The sequence below is a fragment of the Struthio camelus genome, chromosome 16 (assembly GCF_040807025.1).
Source record: "Struthio camelus isolate bStrCam1 chromosome 16, bStrCam1.hap1, whole genome shotgun sequence".
In the NCBI taxonomy this organism is placed as follows: Eukaryota; Metazoa; Chordata; class Aves; order Struthioniformes; family Struthionidae; genus Struthio; species Struthio camelus.
Genome location: NC_090957.1, coordinates 1709296 through 1731532, shown reverse-complemented (window position 1 = coordinate 1731532; position 22237 = coordinate 1709296). Strand labels below are relative to the sequence as shown.

The 22237-nt window shown below is 73.2% G+C and overlaps 2 protein-coding genes across 4 annotated transcripts; one reads left to right on the top strand and one right to left on the bottom strand.

Annotated features, from left to right (window-relative positions):
- Positions 1–2038: 2038 nt before the first annotated feature.
- NFKBIB (NFKB inhibitor beta) lies at positions 2039–4966 on the top strand (the record flags this gene model as incomplete). Its single annotated transcript, XM_068909627.1, is given in 8 exon segments — positions 2039–2338; positions 2340–2350; positions 3665–3770; positions 3892–4036; positions 4039–4122; positions 4191–4279; positions 4356–4592; positions 4696–4966. Coding segments are annotated over 8 exon segments (1020 nt in total), but the record flags the coding sequence as incomplete, so codon positions are not given.
- Positions 4967–5651: 685 nt separating this feature from the next.
- SARS2 (seryl-tRNA synthetase 2, mitochondrial) lies at positions 5652–22096 on the bottom strand. 3 transcript variants are annotated; one of them, XM_068910255.1, is made up of 16 exons: positions 21824–22096; positions 20712–20807; positions 17291–17320; positions 16993–17133; positions 16844–16898; positions 14760–14823; positions 13185–13290; positions 13038–13085; positions 9988–10096; positions 9854–9899; positions 9686–9773; positions 9492–9604; positions 9325–9418; positions 6681–6773; positions 6161–6226; positions 5652–6075 (listed from the first exon to the last, which is right to left on the bottom strand). In XM_068910255.1, exons 1-16 carry the CDS (start codon positions 22094–22096, stop codon positions 5944–5946), a joined length of 1554 nt encoding a protein of 517 aa, XP_068766356.1. In that variant the 3' UTR covers positions 5652–5943. The 3 variants fall into 3 exon arrangements, with proteins under 3 accessions (XP_068766356.1, XP_068766357.1, XP_068766358.1); XM_068910256.1 differs by lacking the exon at positions 16993–17133; XM_068910257.1 differs by lacking the exon at positions 21824–22096 and having other exon boundaries at positions 10001–10096; positions 20712–20966.
- Between the last annotated feature and the right edge of the window lie 141 nt (positions 22097–22237).

The window sequence follows — 22237 nt, the reverse complement described above, 5'->3', positions numbered from 1 at the left end:
AAGGGACACAGGGCTCTAGGCAAACGCCTTGTACCCAAAATAATCACGGTCTCACTCAGGATTTTATTTTTACAAAGCAGCAAAAAACTCCCCCCCCACGCAAACAACTGCCGCGTCGCTAAAGCGGCCTGAGACCGGCGGGCGATCGCTCTGTGTCGCAAACGGGGTGAGAGCACAGGCATCACCCCCGTTTCTCTGTTTAAAAAGCACACAACCCTGGGCAGAAGCGAGTTACAAAAGAGCCCGCCGGAGACAGCCCAAGACTCGCGCAGCTCCAGCAAAGCGGGCGCAGACGGACGGGGCCGACGAGCCCTCTGCGAAGCTGCTTTCTCGCCGCGAGGGCTAAAGAAGGAGCGGCGGCCCCGGGAGCCTGGGGCGGCCCCGAGCGGGGGCCGCGCTCGCGGACCTACTTTCGGACTCGCCCGAAGCGCCGGCGTCGGAGTCGGAATCGGAGGCTGGAAGAGACGGTGCTGGGTCAGCCAGGTGGGGGGGCCCAGGGTGGTTAAGGGGCTTCGTTAGGGTTAATCGTGGGGACCAGCAGGCTGCGGGGGACGGTGACATCGGGGTGTTGGGGGGGGTGGGGGAGTCCCTGTCCCTCCCGGACCAGGACAGGCAGTGACAGCCCCGGGGGTTTGGGCAGGAACCGTCCCTGGGGCTTGGGGGCTTGGCCAGCCAGGGAGGGGCACTGCAATGGAGGACCGGGACCCCCCCCGGGGACAACCGGGGCCGGGACAACCCCCCCCGCCCCGGGGACGACCGGGGCCGGGACAACCCCCCCCGCCCCGCCCCGGGAACGACCGGGGCCGGGACAACCCCCCCCCCCCGGGAACAACCGGGGCCGGGACAACCCCCGCCCCGGGAATGACCGGGGCCGGGACAACACCCCACCCGGGGACAACCGGGGGCCGGGACAACCCCCCCCCCCCCCCGCCCCAGGGACGACCGGGGCCGGGACAACCCCCCCCCCCCGGGAACAACCGGGGCCGGGACAACCCCCCCACCCGGGGACAACCGGGGCCGGGACAACCCCCCACCGTCCCCCCCACCCCCCAGGGACAACCAGGGCCGGGAAACCCCCCACCGCCCCCCCGGGGACGGGACACCGCCCCGCCCCCCCCCCGGGACAACCGGGGGCCTGGACACCCCCCCCTCCCCCGTGGACAACCGGGATCGGGGCCCCCTTGGGACAACCGGGGCCGGGACCACCCCTGGGCGGGGAGGGGGGGGGAAGAGGCCGACCGAGGCCCACCAGGACCGGGACACAACCGGGCCCGGTGACACCCACCGGCGACTCCGCGCCCCGCTCGGCCTCGATCCCGCCGGCGCCGGAGCTGAGGGAGGAGAAGGAGCGAGTCAGGCGGCAGCGGGGAGCCGCGCCGGCCCGGCAGGCCCTGTCCCCCCCCGCCGCCCCCGGTGCGCGCTCGTTACCGTCCTGCTCGGCCATGGACGCCGGACTGCTCCCCCCCCCCCCCGCCGCCCAGTCCGCCCGGACGCTTCCCGACGTGCCCCGCGGGGCGCCGCCCCTCCACCCGGCGTGCCTTGCGCCGCGGGCTAGCGCTGATAGGCGGGGAAAAGCCACGCTTCCCGGCGTGCCCCGCGCGGCACCGCCCTTCCACCCGGCGTGCCTTGCGCCGCGGGGCCGGCGCTGAGAGGCGAGGGCGGCCACGCTTCCCAACATACCTTGCGCAGCCGGGCAGGGGAGGGACCACACTTCCCAGCATGCCCCGCGCCCCATCCGCCCCCCTCCACCGTACCATATATCCCAGCATGCCCCGCGCTCAGCAGTGCGCCGCTAATACAGCCGCTCCGGCATGCCCCGCGCCCCACCGGTCCATAGATCCCAGCGTGCCCCGCGGCATCGCCTTTCCTCCTCCTCCTCCTACCGGAAGCGGGCGGGCGGACTACGCGTCCCGGCATGCCCCGCGCGCGGCCGCCATTGCCCGGGCCCGGCGGGGAATTCCCGGTCACGGCGGGCGGCCGGGGGGGGGGGGTGGGGTGGGGGCGCCATGGCGGCCCGGGCCTGAGGCGCGGCCGGTAACGTGGCGGCCCGCGACATGGCGGCCGCGGAGCGGCGGCCCTGAGCGAGCCCAAGCGGCCCGAGAGCGACGACTGGTGCGACAGCGGCCTGGGCTCGCTGGGCGAGGGGCAGCTGGGGCCGCTGCCCGCCGCCGCCAGCCCCGGCCCCGCCAGCCCCGGCCCCGAGCGGCCGGACTCGGCCCTGGGCCACGTCACGGCGGCCGTGGGCGCCGTGCGCCTCGCCGACCCCCCCGAGGAGCCGCCGGCGGCCGCCGTCGACCCCGAGGCCTGGCTGCAGCACGTCCTCGGCTTCCTCACCGAGGGACGGCGACACGTGAGTGCGCCGGGGGGCAACGGGAGGCAGCTCGGTGCGGGGGGGGCACCGGGAGGCAGCTTGGTGCGGGGGGGGGGGGGAGATGGGACGGGGGGGGCACCGGGAGGCAGCTCGGTGCGGGGGGGGGGGGAGACGGGGACGGGGGGGGCACCGGGAGGCAGCTCGGTGCGGGGGGGGGGGGAGACGGGACGGGGGGGGCACTGGGAGGCAGCTCGGTGCAGGGGGGGGGAGACAGGGACGGGGGGGGCACGGGAGGCAGCTCGGTGCAGGGGGGGGAGACGGGGGACGGGGGGGCACCGGGAGGCAGCTCGGTGCTGGGGGAGATGGGGACCGGGGGGGGCACCGGCAGGGAGACGGGGACGGGGGGGCACCGGAGGCAGCTCGGTGCCGGGGGGGGGGAGACGGGGATGGGGGGGCACCGGAGGCAGCTCGGTGCGGGGGGGGGGAGACGGGGACGGGGGGGGCACTGGGAGGCAGCTCGGTGCAGGGGGGGGGAGACAGGGACGGGGGGGGCACCGGGAGGCAGCTCGGTGCAGGGGGGGGAGACGGGGACGGGGGGGGGCACCGGGAGGCAGCTCGGTGCTGGGGGAGATGGGGACCGGGGGGGGGCACCGGCAGGGAGACGGGGACGGGGGGGGCACCGGGAGGCAGCTCGGTGCGGGGGGGAGACGGGGATGGGGGGGGCACCGGGAGGCAGCTCGGTACGGGGGGGGGGGGGAGACAGGGACGGGGGGGCACCGGAGGCAGCTCGGTACGGGGGGGGCACCGGGAGGCAGCTGGGGGGGGGAGAAGGGAATATCTAGGGGAGGGGGACGACAGGGACCCCTGAATTGGGATGGGAGGTGGGTAACCAAGACCAGGACCCATGAAGTTAGATACCGGGGGGGGTGACACTGGGGACCCCCCCCAGATTGCGATGGAAGAACAAGACAGCCCCCCACATCAGGATGGGGGTGGAAAGCTGGGACCCCCCCCCCATACCTTAGGGTGGGGGACCCAAACCTGTCCTAGCATTGGGGGGGGTATCCCAAAACCAGGCCACCCCCCCCTTTTTTTTTTTTCCCCCCTGGGGCTGGACAGAAACCCCCCCACGCCCCTGGGGAGGGGGACGAGGAGGGAGACCCCCCCCCAAAATCCCTGCAGGCACATAGTGGCGGCGACCCTCCCCCTACACCAGGGACCCTCGTTCCCCTTTGACACCCCCCCAACCCCGATCTCCCCACTGGGAGACCCCCTACCAACCCGGGGGTGGCCGGACACGCGCCCCCCCCCCCCAAACCCCCCCCCTCACCTGGGCGCCGCCTCCCCGCGCAGCGCCCTGCACTTGGCCGTCATCCACGAGCACGAGGCTTTCCTGGACTCCATCTTGCAGTACACGGAAGGCACCGAGTACCTGGACCTGCAGAACGACCTGGGCCAGGTCAGAGGGTGGTGGCGGCAGGGGGGACACGTGGGGTGGGGGGGGGGGACGACACGGGACCCCCCCCCCGAAAAACCCCGCGGAGCCCGCTGAGCGGCGGCGTCTCTCGTCGCCTCCGCAGACGGCGCTGCACATCGCCGTGATCCTGGGCCTGGCCGAGTTCGTCCGCAAGCTGACGGCGGCCGGCGCGGGGCTCTGCGTGCGGGAGAGGGGAGGCCACACGGCGCTGCACCTGGCCTGCCGCGAGGGCCGCCGCGCCTGCGCCCGGGCCTGCTGGCCCCGCTCGGCGCCCGCCGCCGCGCCGCCGACGAGGAGGAGGCGCGCGCCCAGCTCGACAGCGTCAACTACGACGGTACGGCGGCGGCGGCGGCGGGGAGGCCGGGCGGGACGGCGGGCCGTGACCCTGGCGGTGTCGCGCAGGTTACACCCCGCTGCACGTCGCCGTCCTCCGCAAGGACCTGGAGATGGTGGAGCTGCTCCTGGGCGCCGGCGCCGACCTCAACAAAGCGGTGAGTGGCGGCGACGGCGACGGCGGGCCGCGACGGTCGCCCGAACCGGTCCCGTTATCCCCGCCCGCCCCGGCAGGAACCGAGCTGCGGCCGGAGCCCGCTGCACCTGGCCGTGGAGGCGCAGAGCCCCGAGGTGGTGGAGTGCCTGCTGCGCGCCGGCGCCGACACGGCCGCCCGCATGTACGTGGGCTACACCCCCATCTACAGCGCCAGCCACCGGCCCTCCCGCCGCATCCTCCAGCTGCTCCGCGACTTCGGCTCCGAGGAGCCCCAGTGGGACTCGGAGGAGAGTCCCGACGACGGCAGCAGCGACGTAAGCCACCCCAAAACCCTTCCCTCGTCTCCCGGCCCGCGGCGGGGGGGTGCCGACCCCCCCCCCCCCCCCCCGCCCGGAGCTCAGCCGCGCTTCCCCGCAGGAGGAATACGACGACATCGTCATCAACAGCGGCCGCTACGCGGACTGACGGGGACCCGCGGCTGCTCCGCCATGGACGGACGGACGGACGCCCGGCTCCCCGCCGCCTCCTACTATTTATCCGGGGGCTCCGGGAGCCGTTGGCTGGACTTTGCCGGAGCCTCCGCTCCCCCCCCCCCCAACCGCCGCCCTCCCGCTGCTTCCCCCGTCCCCGGTCATAGCGTAGAGGATTTATATTGGTTATTGTAAAATAAAGAGGTGTTCGGCCGCGGCTCGGCCCCCACCCCCCTGCTTGGGGGACCCCCCCCCAGCTCCGAAACGCAGCCCCGACAAGCTGCTTTGCACTGATGGTAATTTGGGGGGGGGGGGGAAGAGCCTGGATGTGGAGTCTCTGATGGCTGCTGTGGGGTTGTGCCCTGGGTGTGGCGGTGGGCTGGGGAAGGGGATTTGGGGTCCCCCCCCCCCCGGGCTGAGGGATATTGAGGGGAGGATTCCCACCCCCCCAGTGAGGGGGGATGTAGGGGGGTCCCTGGGGCGGGGAGGCTGCCCCCAGCGCAGCCGCTTTGAGCTGCAGCTCGACCTCCGCGAGGCGGTGCCAGTCCTGGGGTGACAGCGAGGTGGGGGGGGGACACCTTGGGGACACTGGGGGAATGGGGAGGGGGGCAGGATTGGGACTAGGGGGTACCTAGAGGAGCGGGAGGGGACTGGGGAGGGTCCAGGGCACAGGAGTGGACTCGGGGGGGCCCCAGGGAGGCAGGATGGGGCTGGGGGGGGGGATCCAAGCACAGTGGGGGACACAGGAGGAGGCAGTGACCCCAAAATCCCTAATGACCAGTGTCCCCCCCCCCCCCCCCGTGCTCCCATAGCCTCCCAGTGCCCCCAGCCCACCCCAGTGTGTGCCAATGCCCCCCTACTGGTTCTCCCCCCCCCCCCCGCAAAAATCTCTTGCAGCTCGCGCAGGGGGGCCGGAGGCAGCGTTTATTGCTGGGCTTCGTTAAGGGCTGCGGGGGCGCAGCGGGACCGGCCTTCCCGGCCGGAGCGGCCGCGTTCCCACCCGGAGCAGCCGGCGCATCCGTGCGTCCCCCCCCCCCCCACCCCAAATCCGGTGCATCCGTGATCAGACCGGTGCGTCCGTGTCTCCTGCCTGGCAGACGCGTGTCCCGTCCGGCGGATCCATGATCAAACTGCTGCATCCGCGTCCCCTCCGGGTCCCGGCGCCGCGGGTGGCCCCCCCACCCCCCCCCGGGGCTCAGGGGGCGGCGGGCTGGGCACCCTTGGGCTGGTTGGGTCCCACGTAGCGGAGCAGCGGGGCGCGGGGCCGGGCGAGCTCGGCGCTGCCCACCAGGGGCTGCAGGGCCGGGGGCACCCGCACGCGGCCGTCCTGGGGACGGAGCGGGGTGAGACCCCCCCCTCCCTGCTGCTGCTGGTGGCACCCCAGGGTGCGCCCCCCCCCCCCCCCAACGCACCGGCAGCTGGTTGCACTCCAGCAGGGCGATGAGCATCCGGGGGACGGCGCAGGCTGTGCCGTTCACCTGGGGGGACCGACGGCGAGCTGGGTGGGGGCAAGGGGGCGAATCTGCCCCCCCCCCACCCCCCCCCAGATGGGATCCATCCTCTGCAGGGTAGATCTGCCCCTTCTTGGAGCGGATCTGCCCCCCCCCCCCCAGCCCCCTGGAGAGGATTTGTCTCCCCCAGGATAGCTCTGCCCCCCCTTGGAGCAGATTTGCCCCCCCCCCAGCCCCCTGGAGACGATCCGTCTCCCCCAGGGTAGATCTGCCCCCCCCCCCCGGAGTGGATTTGCCCCCTCCATGGGGTGGGATCTGCCCCCCCAACCCTTCCCCAGAGAGGATCCATCTCCCCCAGGGGTGGGATCTGCCACCCTTGGGGTGAATGTGCCCCCCCCCCATGGGGTGGGCTTTGCCCCCTTGAGTGGGGATCTGCCCCCCCACCCCCGGGGGGGGGTCCCGCGCCGGCAGCCGCCCCCACCGTGTGCGCGTGCCGCAGCCGCCCGGCCCCGTCGCTGTACATGATGTTCAGCCGCCGGCTCTGGAAGTCGGTGCAGTTGGAGGCGCTGGAGATCTGCGAGGGGGGAGAGCGGGATGGGGACACCCCAGCTGCGGGGACACCCCGGCCACGGGACACCCCTGACCCCGGCCGCGGGGACACCCCGGCTGCGGGGACACCCCGGCCACGGGACACCCCTGACCCCGGCCGCGGGGACACCCCGGCTGCGGGGACACCCCTGACCCTGGCTGCGGGGACACCCCGGCCACGGGACACCCCTGACCCCGGCTGCGGGGACACCCCGGCTGCGGGGACACCCCTGACCCCGACCATGGGGACACCCCGGCTGCGGGGACACCCCTGACCCCAGCTGTGGGGACACCTTGGCCATGGGGACACCCTGGCCACGGGACACCCCTGACCCCGGCCATGGGGACACCCCGGCCACGGGACACCCCTGACCCCAGCTGCGGGGACACCCCGGCCACGGGACACCCCTGACCCTGGCTGCGGGGACACTCCTGTCTTGGGGACACCCCTGACCCCAGCCACAGGGACACCCTGGCCATGGGGACACCCCTGTCGTGGGGACACCCCGGACCCCGGCTGCGGGGACACCCCCGTCGCAGGGACACCCCGGCCACGGGGACACCCCGGCCATGGGACACCCCTGACCCCGGCTGCGGGGACACCCCAGCCACAGGACACCCCTGACCCCGGCTGCAGGGACACCCCGGCCATGGGGACACCCCAGCCATGGGGGCACCCCTGACCCTGGCTGTGGGGACACCCTGGCCATGGGACACCCCTGACCCTGGCTGTGGGGACACCCCAGCCATGGGGACACCCCTGACCCCGGCTGCGGGGACACCCTGACCATGGGGACACCCCTGACCCTGGCTGCGGGGACACCCCAGCCATGGGGACACCCCTGACCCCGGCTGCAGGGACACCCCGGCCATGGGGACACCCCGGCCATGGGGGCACCCCTGACCCTGGCTGTGGGGACACCCCGGCCATGGGACACCCCTGACCCCGGCTGCGGGGACACCCCGACCATGGGGACACCCCTGACCCTGGCTGTGGGGACACCCCGGCCATGGGGACACCCCTGACCCTGGCTGCGGGGACACCCCAGCCACGGGACACCCCTGACCCCGGCCATGGGGGCACCCCGGCTGCGGGGACACCCCTGACCCCGGCTGCGGGGACACCCCGGCCACAGGGACACCTCTGACCCTGGGGACACCCCTGACCCCGGGGACACCCCCCTGACCCCGGCCGTGGGGACACCCCAGCCACAAGGACACCCCCAGCCCCAACTGCAGGGACGTCCCTACCATGGGGACACCCCTGCAACAGGGACACATGAGCTCTGGGGACCCCCGGGGACACCCTGGCCCCCAACGCTGGGGACACCTCGGGTCCCACCAGCCCCCAATGCAGGGGGGAACCCCCAGGCCCAAGCACCCGGACAGACCCCATAATGGGGGGAATTGCCCCCAGACACCCCAAAACGAGGCAATTTGTCCCCAGGCGCCTGGACAGACCCCAAAACGGGGGGATTCGCCCCCAGGCACCCAGACAGACCCCATAATGGGGGGATTTGCCCCTCGATGTTCGGACAGACCCCAAAACGGGGGGGGGGTTGCCCCCAGGCACCCAGACAGACCCCATAATGGGGGGATTTGCCCCCAGACACCTCAAAACGAGGCAATTTGTCCCCAGACCCCAAAACGAGGGGATTTGCCCCTCGATGTTCGGCCAGACCCCAAAATGGGGGGTTTCGCCCCCAGGCGCCGGGACATACCCCAAAACGGGGGGATTTGCCCCTCGATGTTCGGCCAGACCCCAAAACGGGGGGTTTCGCCCCCCCAGGCGCCGGGACATACCCCAAAAAGGGGGGATTTGCCCCTCGATGTTCGGCCAGACCCCAAAACGGGAAGATTTACCCCCTCGATGTTCGGCCAGACCCCAAAACGGGGAGTTTCGCCCCCCCAGGCGCCGGGACATACCCCAAAACGGGGGGATTTGCCCCTCGATGTTCGGCCAGACCCCAAAACGGGAAGATTTACCCCTCGATGTTCGGCCAGACCCCAAAACGGGGGGTTTCGCCCCCCCAGGCGCCGGGACATACCCCAAAACGGGGGGATTTGCCCCTCGATGTTCGGCCAGACCCCAAAACGGGAAGATTTACCCCTCGATGTTCGGCCAGACCCCAAAACGGGGGGTTTCGCCCCCCCAGGCGCCGGGACATACCCCAAAACGGGGGGATTTGCCCCTCGATGTTCGGCCAGACCCCAAAACGGGAGGATTTACCCCTCGATGTTCGGCCAGACCCCAAAACGGGGGGTTTCGCCCCCCAGGCGCCGGGACATACCCCAAAAAGGGGGGAATTGCCCCTCGATGTTCGGCCAGACCCCAAAACGGGAGGATTTACCCCCTCGATGTTCGGCCAGACCCCAAAACGGGGGGTTTCGCCCCCCCAGGCGCCGGGACATACCCCAAAACGGGAAGATTTACCCCTCGATGTTCGGCCAGACCCCAAAACGGGGGGTTTCGCCCCCCCCAGGCGCCCGGCCGGACCCCAGACCGGGGCGCCGGGCCGGGCGGCGGCGGCTCTCACCTCGCCGTACTTGCCCCGTCCGGGCATCCAGGCCTCGACGTCGAACTTGCGGTAGGCGGGGAGGCCGAGCTCCTGCGTGGGCATGTCGAGGACGCTGCGGGGAGCGGGGCGGTGAGCGGGGACGGGGACGGGGACGGGGACACGGACGGGGACGGGGACCAGCTCACCGGTAGTGCAGCCCCAGCTCGGAGAAGATCTCCTTCTGGAGGGCGACGAATTCGGCCAGCAGCGCGTCGCTCTCGGTCCCGCTCTCGGCCGCCGTCAGCCCGAACATCTCCACCTGCGGGGCGAGACGACGGTCCCGAGCGCGTCCCCCCCGCTCCGGCTCCCGGACGCCTGGGTCCCTTCCTCGCCGGCGGACCTTGGTGAACTGGTGGACGCGGTAGAGCCCCCAGGGCTCGCGGCCCGTGTCCGTCTCGGTGCGGTAGCAGGTGCTGGAGCAGACGACCCTGGCGGGGGCGAACGCGTCACAAGCGGCCGCGCGGCAGTGGGGGCGGCCCGGACGCCTGGGCCCCCGCGCGGCCCGTACCTGACGGGCATGTCCTCCAGGCGCACGGCGTGGTCCATGAAGTAGCCTGGAGGGAAGGCAAGCGAGGAGGGAAGGCTGGCGGAGCACCCGCGGGTGCCCGGCCGGCGGGCGCCCGGCCCGCGCCCGCCGCTCACCTGCGATGCCCACCTCGGCGGTGCCGGCCAGGCACAGGTCCTCGAAGCGGGCCGGGTCGACGTTGTAGACGGGCGAGGGGACGGCGTCGGGCTGCATGCCGCAGCCTTCCTGCGGGCGGCCGGCGGCGCGGGGCTCGCACGGGGACGGGGCTCGCACGGGGCTCGCACGGGGACGGGGCTCGCACGGGGACGGGGCTCGCACGGGGCTCACACGGGGACGGGGCTCGCACGGGGCTTGCACGAGGACGGGACTCACATGGGGACAAGGCTTGCATGGGGCTTGCACGAGGATGGGGCTCGCACGGGGACAGGGCTCGCACAGGACTTGCACAAGGACAGGGCTCGCACGGGGACGGGGCTAGCATGGGACTTGCACAAGGACGGGGCTCGCACAGGGATGGGGCTCGCACGAGGACGGGGCTCACATGGGGACAAGGCTTGCATGGGTCTTGCAAGAGGACGGGGCTCGCACGAGGACGGGGCTCACACGGGGCTCACACGAGGACAGGACTCACATGGGGACGAGGCTCGCATGGGACTTGCACAAGGACGGGTCTCGCACAGGGATGGGGCTCACATGGGACTTGCACAAGGACAGGGCTCGCATGAGGACGGGGTTCACACGGGGCTCGCACGAGGATGGGACTCACATGGGGACAAGGCTTGCATGGGGCTTGCACAAGGACGGGGCTCGCACGGGGACGGGGCTTGCATGGGACTTGCACAAGGACGGGGCTCGCACAGGGATGGGGCTCGCATGAGGACGGGGTTCGCATGGGGCTCGCACGAGGATGGGACTCACATGGGGACAAGGCTTGCATGGGGCTCGCACGGGGATGGGGCTCGCACGGGGCGGGGCTCGCACGGGGCTCGCACGAGGACAGGACTCACATGGGGACAAGGCTTGCATGGGGCTTGCACGAGGATGGGGCTCGCACGGGGACGGGGCTCGCACGGGGACGGGGCTCGCACGGGGCTTGCACAAGGATGGGACTCACATGGGGACAAGGCTTGCATGGGGCTTGCACGAGGATGGGGCTCGCACGGGGACGGGGCTCGCACAGGGCTCGCACAAGGACGGGGCTCACACAGGGCTTGCACGAGGACAAGGCTTGCACAGGGACGGGGCTCGCATGGGGCTTGCACGAGGACGGGACTCACACGGGGACAAGGCTTGCATGGGGCTTGCACGAGGACGGAGCTCGCATGGGGACGGGGCTCGCATGGGACTTGCACGGGGACGGGGCTCGCACAGGGATGGGGCTCGCACGGGGACGGGGCTCGCACGGGGCTTGCACAAGGACGGGGCTCACACAGGGACGGGGCTCGCACGACGACGGGGCTCACATGGGGACAAGGCTTGCATGGGGCTTGCACGAGGATGGGGCTCGCACGGGGCTTGCACAAGGACGGGGCTCACACAGGGCTTGCACGAGGATGGGGCTCGCACGGGCTTACACGAGGACAAGGCCCGCACAGGGCTCTCACGGGGCTCACACAGGGACGGGGCTCGCACGAGGACAAGGCCCGCACGGGGCTTGCACAAGGACGGGGCTCACACAGGAGTCACACGAGGACGAGGCTCGCAAAGGGACAGGGCTCGCATCAGCTCGCACGAGGATGAGGCCCGCACGGGGCTTGCACGGGGATAAGGCTCACACAGGGACGGGGCTCACATGGGGCTTGCACGGGGACGGGGCTCACACAGGGCTTGCACGAGGACAAGGCTTGCACAGGGACGAGGCTCGCACAGGGACGGGGCTCGCACGGGACGTGCACGAGGACGGGACTCACATGGGGACAAGGCTTGCATGGGGCTTGCACGAGGACGGGGCTCGCACGGGGACGGGGCTCACACGGGACTTGCACAAGGACGGGGCTCGCACGGGGACGGGGCTCGCATGGGACTTGCACAAGGACGGGGCTCGCACAGGGATGGGGCTCGCATGAGGACGGGGCTCGCACGGGACTTGCACAAGGACGGGGCTCGCACAGGGATGGGGCTCGCATGCGGACGGGGCTCGCACGGGACTCGCACGAGGACGGGACTCACATGGGGACGAGGCTTGCATGGGGCTTGTACGAGGATGGGGCTCGCACGGGGACGGGGCTCGCACGGGACTTGCACAAGGACGGGGCTCACACGGGGACGGGGCTCGCACGAGGACAGGGCTCGCACGGGACTTGCACAAGGACGGGGCTCGCACGGGGCTTGCACAAGGACGGGGCTCGCACAGGGATGGGGCTCGCATGAGGACGGGGCTCGCACGAGGACGGGGCTCGCACGGGGCTCGCACGAGGATGGGACTCACATGGGGACAAGGCTTGCATGGGGCTTGCACGAGGATGGGGCTCGCATGGGCACGGGGCTCGCATGGGCACGGGGCTCGCACGGGGCTTGCACAAGGACAGGGCTCGCACGGGGACGGGGCTCGCACGGGGACGGGGCTCGCACGGGGCTTGCACGAGGACGGGGCTCGCACGGGGCTCACACAAGGATGGGGCTCACACGAGGACAAGGCTTGCATGGGGACGGGGCTCGCACGAGGATGGGGCTCACACGGGGGTCGCACGAGGACGAGGCTCGCAAAGGGACAGGGCTCGCATCAGCTCGCACGAGAACGAGGCCCGCACGGGGCTTGCACGGGGACAAGGCTCACACAGGGACGGGGCTCACATGGGGCTTGCACAAGGACAGGGCTCACACGGGGACGAGGCTTGCACGGGGCTTGCATGAGGACGGGGCTTGCACGGGGACGGGGCTCGCATGAGGACAAGGCTCGCACGGGGCTTGCATAGGGATGGGGCTCGCACGGGGGTCGCACAAGGACGAGTCTCGCACGAGGACAAGGCCCGCACGGGGACGGGGCTCACTTGGGGCTCGCACGGGGACGGGGCTCAGGGCTCGCACAGGGACGGGGCTCGCACGAGGACGGGACTCGCACGAGGACGGGGTTGCACGGGGACGGGGCTCGCACGAGGACGGGGCTCGCACGAGGACGGGGTTGCACGGGGACGGGGCTCGCACGAGGACGGGGCGGCACACTTACGAACACGGCGCCGCGCAGCAGGTCGGGCACCGTCATGGCGATGAAACCCTGGAGGGAGAGGCCGGTGCGGGGTTGGGGTTGGGGGGCCGGGCTGAGCCCCGGCGCGCTCGTGACGCCCCGCGAGCCCCGGCCTCCGGCCGGCCCTACCTTCTGCAGCAGCTTGCGGAGGGCGAAGTGCACGAGGGCGTGCTGCAGCAGCGCGCCGGCCCCGCACAGGTAGTACGAGCGGTGGCCGGAGACGTGCGAGAGGCGCCTGCGGGGCGTCGGGAGCGGCACACGCGTGTGCGGCGGGGCGGCGCGCCGGCTGCGCACGCGCGTGCACGCCGCCCGCGGGCCCCGTGCACGCGGACGCACGCGTGGGGGTGCACCCGCCCTCCCCGTGCATGCGGAGGCACGCGTGTGGGCGCACCCGGGTGCTCTGTGCACACGTGTGGCCCGTGCACACGCGTGGCTGCACAGCTGTGTCCCACACGCACACGTGTGCCCCATGCACACGGACACGCACGTGGCTGCACACCTGTGTCCCACACGCACACGTGTGCCCCATGCACACGGACACGCACGTGGCTGCACACCTGTGTCCCACACGCACACGCGTGGCCCCGTGCACACGGACACGCACGTGGCTGCACACCTGTGTCCCACACGCACACGTGTGCCCCATGCACACGGACACGCACGTGGCTGCACACCTGTGTCCCACACGCACACGTGTGCCCCATGCACACGGACACGCACGTGGCTGCACACCTGTGTCCCACACGCACACGCGTGGCCCCGTGCACACGGACACGCACGTGGCTGCACACCTGTGTCCCACACGCACACGTGTGCCCCATGCACACGGACACGCACGTGGCTGCACACCTGTGTCCCACACGCACACGCGTGGCCCCGTGCACACGGACACACACGTGGCTGCACACACGCATGCCCCATGCACACGGACACGCACATGGCTGCACACACGCGTGCCCCATGCACACGGACACGCACGTGGCTGCACAGCTGTGTCCCACACGCACACGCGTGGCCCCATGCACACGGACACGCACGTGGCTGCACACACGCGTGCCCCATGCACACGGACACGCACGTGGCTGCACACGTGTCCCACACGCACAAGTGTGGCCCCGTGCACACGGACACACGTGTGGCTGCACACATGTGCCCCACATGCACATGGACACACACGTGGCTGCACAGCTGTGTCCCACGCATGCGTACACACCCATGTCCCGTGTGCACACGCGTGCCCCATGCACACAGACACACATGGGGGCACACACATGCACCATGCACACGCGTGTGCCCCACGCGCACGGACAGGCACACAGCCGCACACACGTGCCCCACGCCCACGGACACGCATGTGGCTGCACACATGCATGCCCCATGCCCACGGACACACGCGTGTGGCTTCCCACACGCGTGCCCCACACACATGGACACACGTGTGGCTGCACACACACGTGCCCCACGCCCACGGACACGCGTGTGGCTGCACACACACGTGCCCCACGCCCACGGACACGCGTGTGGCTGCACACACACGTGCCCCACGCCCACGGACACGCGTGTGGCTGCACACACACGTGCCCCACACACATGGACACGCGTGTGGGCGCACACACACGTGCCCCACGCCCACGGACACGCGTGTGGCTGCCGACACGCGTGTGCCGCGCGCCCGAGCACGCCTGGGCCCCGGCGGGCGCTCACCGCTGGCGGATGATGTCCAGCCCCTCGCCGAGCTCCAGGTGGCCCTTCGGCTTGAAGTCGAACTCTGCGGGGAGGGGGAGGGCGTCGGAGCCTTCCTCGCCCCCGGGGACCTTCCTCTTCCTCCCCCCAGGGTCCCTCCTCCTCCTCCCCACTCCCTCCTTGAGCCTTCCTCAGCCCCGAGGGCCCTCCTCCTCCTCCTCCTCCTCTTCCCCATCCCCTCCCTTGAGCCTTCCTCGCCCCCGGGGACCTTCCTCTTCCTCCCCCCAGGGTCCCTCCTCCTCCTCCCCACCCCCTCCTTGAGCCTTCCTCAGCCCCCAGGGTCCCTCCTCCTCCTCCTCCTCACCCCCTCCTTGAGCCTTCCTCACCCCCCAGGGTCCCTCCTCCTCCTCCTCACCCCCTCCTTGAGCCTTCCTCACCCCCCAGGGTCCCTCCTCCTCCTCACCTCCTCCTTGAGCCTTCCTCACCCCCCAGGGTCCCTCCTCCTCCTCACCCCCTCCTTGAGCCTTCTTCACCCCTGGGACCCTCCTCCTCACCTCCTCCTTGAGCCTTCCTCACCCCTGGGACCCTCCTCTCCTCCTCACCTCTCCCTTGAACCTTCCTCACCCCTGGGACCCTCTCACCCCCCCCTTGAGCCTTCCTCACCCCCCAGGGTCCCTCCTCCTCCTCCTCACCCCCTCCTTGAGCCTTCCTCACCCCCCAGGGTCCCTCCTCCTCCTCCTCACCCCCTCCTTGAGCCTTCCTCACCCCCCAGGGTCCCTCCTCCTCCTCCTCACCCCCTCCTTGAGCCTTCCTCAGCCCCAAGGGCCCTCCTCCTCCTCCTCCCCATCCCCTCCCTTGAGCCTTCCTCACCCCCCAGGGTCCCTCTTCCTCCTCCTCCTCACTCCCTCCTTGAGCCTTCCTCACCCCCCAGGGTCCCTCCTCCTCCTCCTCACCCCCTCCTTGAGCCTTCCTCACCCCCCAGGGTCCCTCCTCCTCCTCCTCCTCACCCCCTCCTTGAGCCTTCCTCACCCCCCAGGGTCCCTCCTCCTCCTCCTCACCCCCTCCTTGAGCCTTCCTCAGCCCCGAGGGCCCTCCTCCTCCTCCTCCTCCCCATCCCCTCCCTTGAGCCTTTCTCACCCCCCAGGGTCCCTCCTCCTCCTCACCCCCTCCTTGAGCCTTCCTCACCCCCCAGGGTCCCTCCTCCTCCTCCTCCTCCTCACCCCCTCCTTGAGCCTTCTTCACCCCTGGGACCCTCCTCCTCACCTCCTCCTTGAGCCTTCCTCACCCCTGGGACCCTCCTCCTCCTCACCTCTCCCTTGAACCTTCCTCACCCCTGGGACCCTCTCACCCCCCCCCTTGAGCCTTCCTCACCCCCCAGGGTCCCTCCTCCTCCTCCTCACCCCCTCCTTGAGCCTTCCTCACCCCCCAGGGTCCCTCCTCCTCCTCCTCACCCCCTCCTTGAGCCTTCCTCAGCCCCGAGGGCCCTCCTCCTCCTCCTCCCCATCCCCTCCCTTGAGCCTTTCTCACCCCCCAGGGTCCCTCCTCCTCCTCCTCACCCCCTCCTTGAGCCTTTCTCACCCCCCAGGGTCCCTCCTCCTCCTCCTCCTCCCCTCCTCCTTGAGCCTTTCTCACCCCCCAGGGTCCCTCCTCCTCCTCCTCCTCCCCTCCTCCTTGAGCCTTTCTCACCCCCCAGGGTCCCTCCTCCTCCTCCTCACCCCCTCCTCCTTGAGCCTTCCTCACCCCCCAGGGTCCCTCCTCCTCCTCCTCACCCCCTCCTTTGAGCCTTCCTCACCCCCCAGGGTCCCTCCTCCTCCTCCCCCCCTCCTTGAGCCTTTCTCACCCCCCAGGGTCCCTCCTCCTCCTCCTCACCCCCTCCTTTGAGCCTTCCTCACCCCCCAGGGTCCCTCCTCCTCCTCCTCACCTCTTCCTTGAGCCTTCCTCACCCCTGGGACCCTCTCACCTCTCCCTTGAGCCTTCCTCACCCCCGAGGGCCCCTCCTCCTCCTCCCCATCCCCTCCCTTGAGCCTTCCTCACCCTCTGCGTTTCCCCCCGCCCCCCGCCACCAGGAAGGGCCCAGGCATCCGGGCCCCGCTAACGCTCCCTACCCGGTTTCTCCCCCAGCACCTCCACGACGCGGGCTTGGCTCTCGTCGCCGACGGGCTGGGGGAGCGGCGGAGGGGCGTCAGGGCGGGCGGGCGGGCGGGCGGGTGCCCCCCCCCCCCCCGTGCGCGCCCCCCCCCGCCCCCCGGCTCACCGCGGCGGGGTGGCTGCGGTTGGGCAGGCGCAGGGCCCGGCGCAGGTAGCGCTGCTCCAGGGCGGCCGCCTCGGCCAGCAGGTCGCGCAGGCCCAGGCGCAGGCGCCGGCCCCGGGCCCGCAGCGCCGCGTACTCGGGCAGCTGCGGGCGCGCGGGCGGGGGGCCGGCGTTGGTGGGGGGCGGGGGGGGGTGTCCGTCCCCCCCCCCCACCACCCGCCACTCTTCCTCCTCCAGCACCACCGCCCCCCCCCCTCTTCCTCCTCCTCCTCTTCCTCCGGCTGCTGCTGCTGCTGCTTACCGCCTCCGCCGCCTCCTTGGGCTGGGCCGCCTGCGGGCAGGGGGCAGGGTGGGCCGGGGCCGCGGGGGGCACGGGGACGGGGGGGGGGACACGGGGGGGCACGGGGACGGGGGGGGGACAGAGGCACAGGATGGGGGGACACGGGGGCACGGGGACAGGGAGGGCCGGGGCCGCCTGCGGGCAGGGGGCAGGGTGGGCCGGGGCCGCGGGGGGCACGGGGACGGGGGGGGGACACGGGGACGGGGTGGGGGGGACAGAGGCACAGGATGGGGGGACACGGGGGCACAGGGACAGGGAGGGCCGGGGCCGCCTGCGGGCAGGGGGCAGGGTGGGCCGGGGCCGCGGGGGGCACGGGGACGGGGGGGGGACATGGGGACAGGGTGGGGGGGACAGAGGCACAGGATGGGGGGACACGGGGGCACGGGGACAGGGAGGGCCGGGGCCGCGGGGGGCAGGGGGCAGGGTGGGCCGGGGCCGCGGGGGGCACGGGGACGGGGGGGGGACACGGGGACAGGGTGGGGGGACACGGGGACAGCATGGGGGGACACGGGGAGGACACGGGGGGACAGGAGGGGACCCGGGGGGGACAGGAGGGGACATGGGGGAAGGTGGGGGACGCGGGGGGACAGGAGGGGACGTGGGGGGACAGGAGGGGACACGGGGGGGACACGGGGGGAATGCGAGGGGACATGAGGGGACACAGGGGAAGGTGAGGAGACACATGGGGACAGGAGGGGACGTGGGGGGACAGGAGGGGACACGGGGGGGATGCGGGGGGACAGGAGGGGACACGGGGGGGCAGGAGGGGACAGGAGGGGACGTGGGGGGACACGGGGGGACAGGAGGGGACGCGGGGGGACGTGGGGGGACAGGAGGGGACAGGAGGGGACGCGGGGGGACACGGGGGGACAGGAGGGGACGCGGGGGGACAGGAGGGGACAGGAGGGGACACGGGGGACGCGGGGGGACAGGAGGGGACACGGGGGGGCAGGAGGGGACAGGAGGGGACGCGGGGGGGCAGGAGGGGACAGGAGGGGACAGGAGGGGGCGCGGGGGGACAGGAGGGGACAGGAGGGGACACGGGGGACGCGGGGGGACAGGAGGGGACACGGGGGGGCAGGAGGGGACAGGAGGGGACGCGGGGGGACGCGGGGGGACAGGAGGGGACGCGGGGGGACGTGGGGGGACAGGAGGGGACAGGAGGGGACGCGGGGGGACACGGGGGGACAGGAGGGGGCGCGGGGGGACACGGGGGGACAGGAGGGGGCGCGGGGGGACAGGAGGGGACAGGAGGGGACGCGGGGGGACAGGAGGGGACGCGGGGGACGCGGGGGGACAGGAGGGGACAGGAGGGGACAGGAGGGGACAGGAGGGGACACGGGGGGGCGCGGGGGGACAGGAGGGGACAGGAGGGGACAGGAGGGGACGCGGGGGGACAGGAGGGGACGCGGGGGGACAGGAGGGGACAGGAGGGGACAGGAGGGGACGCGGGGGGACACGGGGGGACACGGGGGGACAGGAGGGGACGCGGGGGGACAGGAGGGGACAGGAGGGGACGCGGGGGGACAGGAGGGGACAGGAGGGGACAGGAGGGGACACGGGGGGGCGCGGGGGGACAGGAGGGGACAGGAGGGGACAGGAGGGGACGCGGGGGGACACGGGGGGGACGCGGGGGGGACGCGGGGGGACAGGAGGGGACAGGAGGGGACAGGAGGGGACGCGGGGGGACAGGAGGGGACGCGGGGGGACGCGGGGGGACGCGGGGGGACAGGAGGGGACGCGGGGGGACACGGGGGGACGCGGGGGGACAGGAGGGGACGCGGGAGGACAGGAGGGGACAGGAGGGGACAGGAGGGGACAGGAGGGGACGCGGGGGGGCGCGGGGGGACAGGAGGGGACAGGAGGGGATGCGGGGGGACGCGGGGGGACGCGGGGGGACGCGGGGGGACAGGAGGGGACAGGAGGGGACAGGAGGGGACAGGAGGGGACGCGGGGGGACGCGGGGGGACGCGGGGGGACAGGAGGGGACGCGGGGGGACAGGAGGGGACAGGAGGGGACACGAGGGGACACGGGGGGACAGGAGGGGACACGGGGGGGCGCGGGGGGACAGGAGGGGACAGGAGGGGACAGGAGGGGACGCGGGGGGACACGGGGGGGACGCGGGGGGACAGGAGGGGACAGGAGGGGACAGGAGGGGACGCGGGGGGACAGGAGGGGACGCGGGGGGACAGGAGGGGACGCGGGGGGACGCGGGGGGACGCGGGGGGACAGGAGGGGACGCGGGGGGACACGGGGGGACGCGGGGGGACAGGAGGGGACGCGGGGGGACAGGAGGGGACGCGGGGGGACAGGAGGGGACAGGAGGGGACAGGAGGGGACGCGGGGGGACAGGAGGGGACAGGAGGGGACGCGGGGGGACGCGGGGGGGCGCGGGGGGACAGGAGGGGACAGGAGGGGACGCGGGGGGACGCGGGGGGACAGGAGGGGACAGGAGGGGACGCGGGGGGACAGGAGGGGACACGGGGGGGCGCGGGGGGGCGCGGGGGGACAGGAGGGGACGCGGGGGGACAGGAGGGGACAGGAGGGGGCGCGGGGGGACGCGGGGGGACGCGGGGGGACAGGAGGGGACAGGAGGGGACGCGGGGGGACGCGGGGGGACAGGAGGGGACACGGGGGGGCAGGAGGGGACAGGAGGGGACACGGGGGGACACGGGGGGACACGGGGGGACAGGAGGGGACAGGAGGGGACGCGGGGGGACGTGGGGGGACAGGAGGGGACGCGGGGGGACGTGGGGGGACACGGGGGGACAGGAGGGGGCGCGGGGGGACAGGAGGGGACAGGAGGGGACGCGGGGGGACAGGAGGGGACGCGGGGGGACGCGGGGGGACAGGAGGGGACAGGAGGGGACAGGAGGGGACGCGGGGGGACGCGGGGGGACGCGGGGGGACAGGAGGGGACGCGGGGGGACAGGAGGGGACAGGAGGGGACACGGGGGGGCGCGGGGGACAGGAGGGGACAGGAGGGGACGCGAGGGGACGCGGGGGGACACGGGGGGGACACGGGGGGGACGCGGGGGGACAGGAGGGGACAGGAGGGGACAGGAGGGGACGCGGGGGGACAGGAGGGGACATGGGGGGGCACGGGGGGACAGGAGGGGACAGGAGGGGACAGGAGGGGACAGGAGGGGACGCGGGGGGACGCGGGGGGGACGCGGGGGGACAGGAGGGGACGCGGGGGGACAGGAGGGGACAGGAGGGGGCGCGGGGGGACGCGGGGGGGACGCGGGGGGACAGGAGGGGACGCGGGGGGACGTGGGGGGGACGCGGGGGGGACGCGGGGGGCGCGGGGGGACAGAAGGGGACATGGGGGGGACAGGAGGGGACACGGGGGGGCGCGGGGGGGCGCGGGGTCGCTCTCACCAGCAGGGCCTTGACGCGCAGGGCCACCTGGGCCTTGTCGGCCTGCAGGCGGGCGATGGCCTCCTCCACCTCCTCCAGGCGCCGCCAGCTGGCCAGCTGGGGGGGGGGCCTCAGGGGGGCGGGGCCTCGCCTGCCCCGCCCCTACCGACACAGCCCCACCCTCTCTGCAAGCCCCGCCCCATCCCCTTAGGCTTGGCAAGCCCCGCCCCTCCTGCCCCACCCTGTCCATAAACCCCACCTCCTGCCCCAAGCCCCGCCCCGTGCCCCAAGCCCCGCCCCCTTAATCACCTCCTTAGGCCCCGCCCCACCCCAAGCCCCGCCTCCCCATGCACCCACCTCCCCAAGCCCCGCCTCTCCATAGGAGGCCACGCCCCCAATGACAAGTCCCACCCACACCTTTAGACCTGCCCGCCTTCAAGCCCTGCCCCTTGCCCCAAGCTCCGCCCCTTAATCATCTCCCTAGGCCCCGCCCCATCCCAAGTCCCGCCCCCATGCACCCGCCTCCCCAAGCCCCGCCTCTCTACAGGAGGCCACGCCCCCAATAAGTCCCACCCACACCTTTAGACCTGCCTGCCTTCAAGCCCCGCCCCTCGCTCCAGCCCCGCCCACCACGCATAAGTCCCCACCTCCGACTCCAGTCATGCTCATTCCCAAGCCACGCCCCCGCTCGGGCCCCGCCCCGTGCCGCCAAGCCCCGCCCCTTGCCCTCAAAACCTCACCCCTCCCTTTGATCATCTCTTTAGGCCCCGCCCCACCCCAAGCCCCGCCCCATGCAACTTCCTTCCCAAGCCCCGCCCCTCCACGGGAGGCCACGCCCCCAATGACGAGTCCCACCCACACCTTTAGACCTGCCCACCCTCAAGCCCCGCCCCTCACCCCAGCCCCACCCACCACACATAAGTCCCCACCCCCGACTCCGGCCGCGCCCACCCACCCCAAGCCACGCCCCACCCCCATGCACCAGGCCACGCCCCTTGCTCTGGCACCGCCCCTCGTTCTGACCACGCCCACCCCCAACCGCGCCCATTGGCCACGCCCACCCGAAGCCGCATCCCTACCCCGGCCCCGCCCACCCCAAGCCACGCCCCCTGGCCCGGCCCCGCCCCGCTCACGACGTCACGCAGGTCCGCCGGCCCCAGCGGGCCCTTGCGCCGCTCCAGGTCCCGCGCGGCCTCCTCGGGCCGCGCCGCCAGCGCCGCCATGTCCAGCCGCGGCCGCCCGATGATGCCGTCGCGCACGTGCTCGTACAGCCGGCTCCGCCCCCCGGGCTCGGCCCCGCCCTCCGCGCCGGCCCCGGCCCCGGTTCCCGCCGCTCGGCGCCCGCGCGCCGCCGCCGCCGCCGCCCTCCGCGCCGCCGCCGCCACCAGCGCCCTGGGCGCCGCCATCTTGGCCGCCGGCCCGGAAGTGTCGCCCGCGCCGCGTGCCGGAAGGGGCGGGGCGTCTTGGCCACGCCCCCCTCGGCCCCCGTCGGGAGCGGCCTGGCCACGCCCCCTGCTCCCGGCGCTGCCCCCCTCCCCCCGGCAGCC

Bases quoted from the DNA above. Each gene is read 5' to 3' on its own strand.
- SARS2 (XM_068910255.1), bottom strand. From the start codon at position 22,096: ATGGCGGCGCCCAGGGCGCTGGTGGCGGCGGCGGCGCGGAGGGCGGCG. The intron at 20,808-21,823 runs GTGAGCGGGGCG...CCCCCCCCCCAG, and splicing joins CGGCGGACCTGCGTGACGTC to CTGGCCAGCTGGCGGCGCCT. The intron at 17,134-17,290 runs GTAAGCAGCAGC...GCGCGCCCGCAG, and splicing joins CCAAGGAGGCGGCGGAGGCG to CTGCCCGAGTACGCGGCGCT.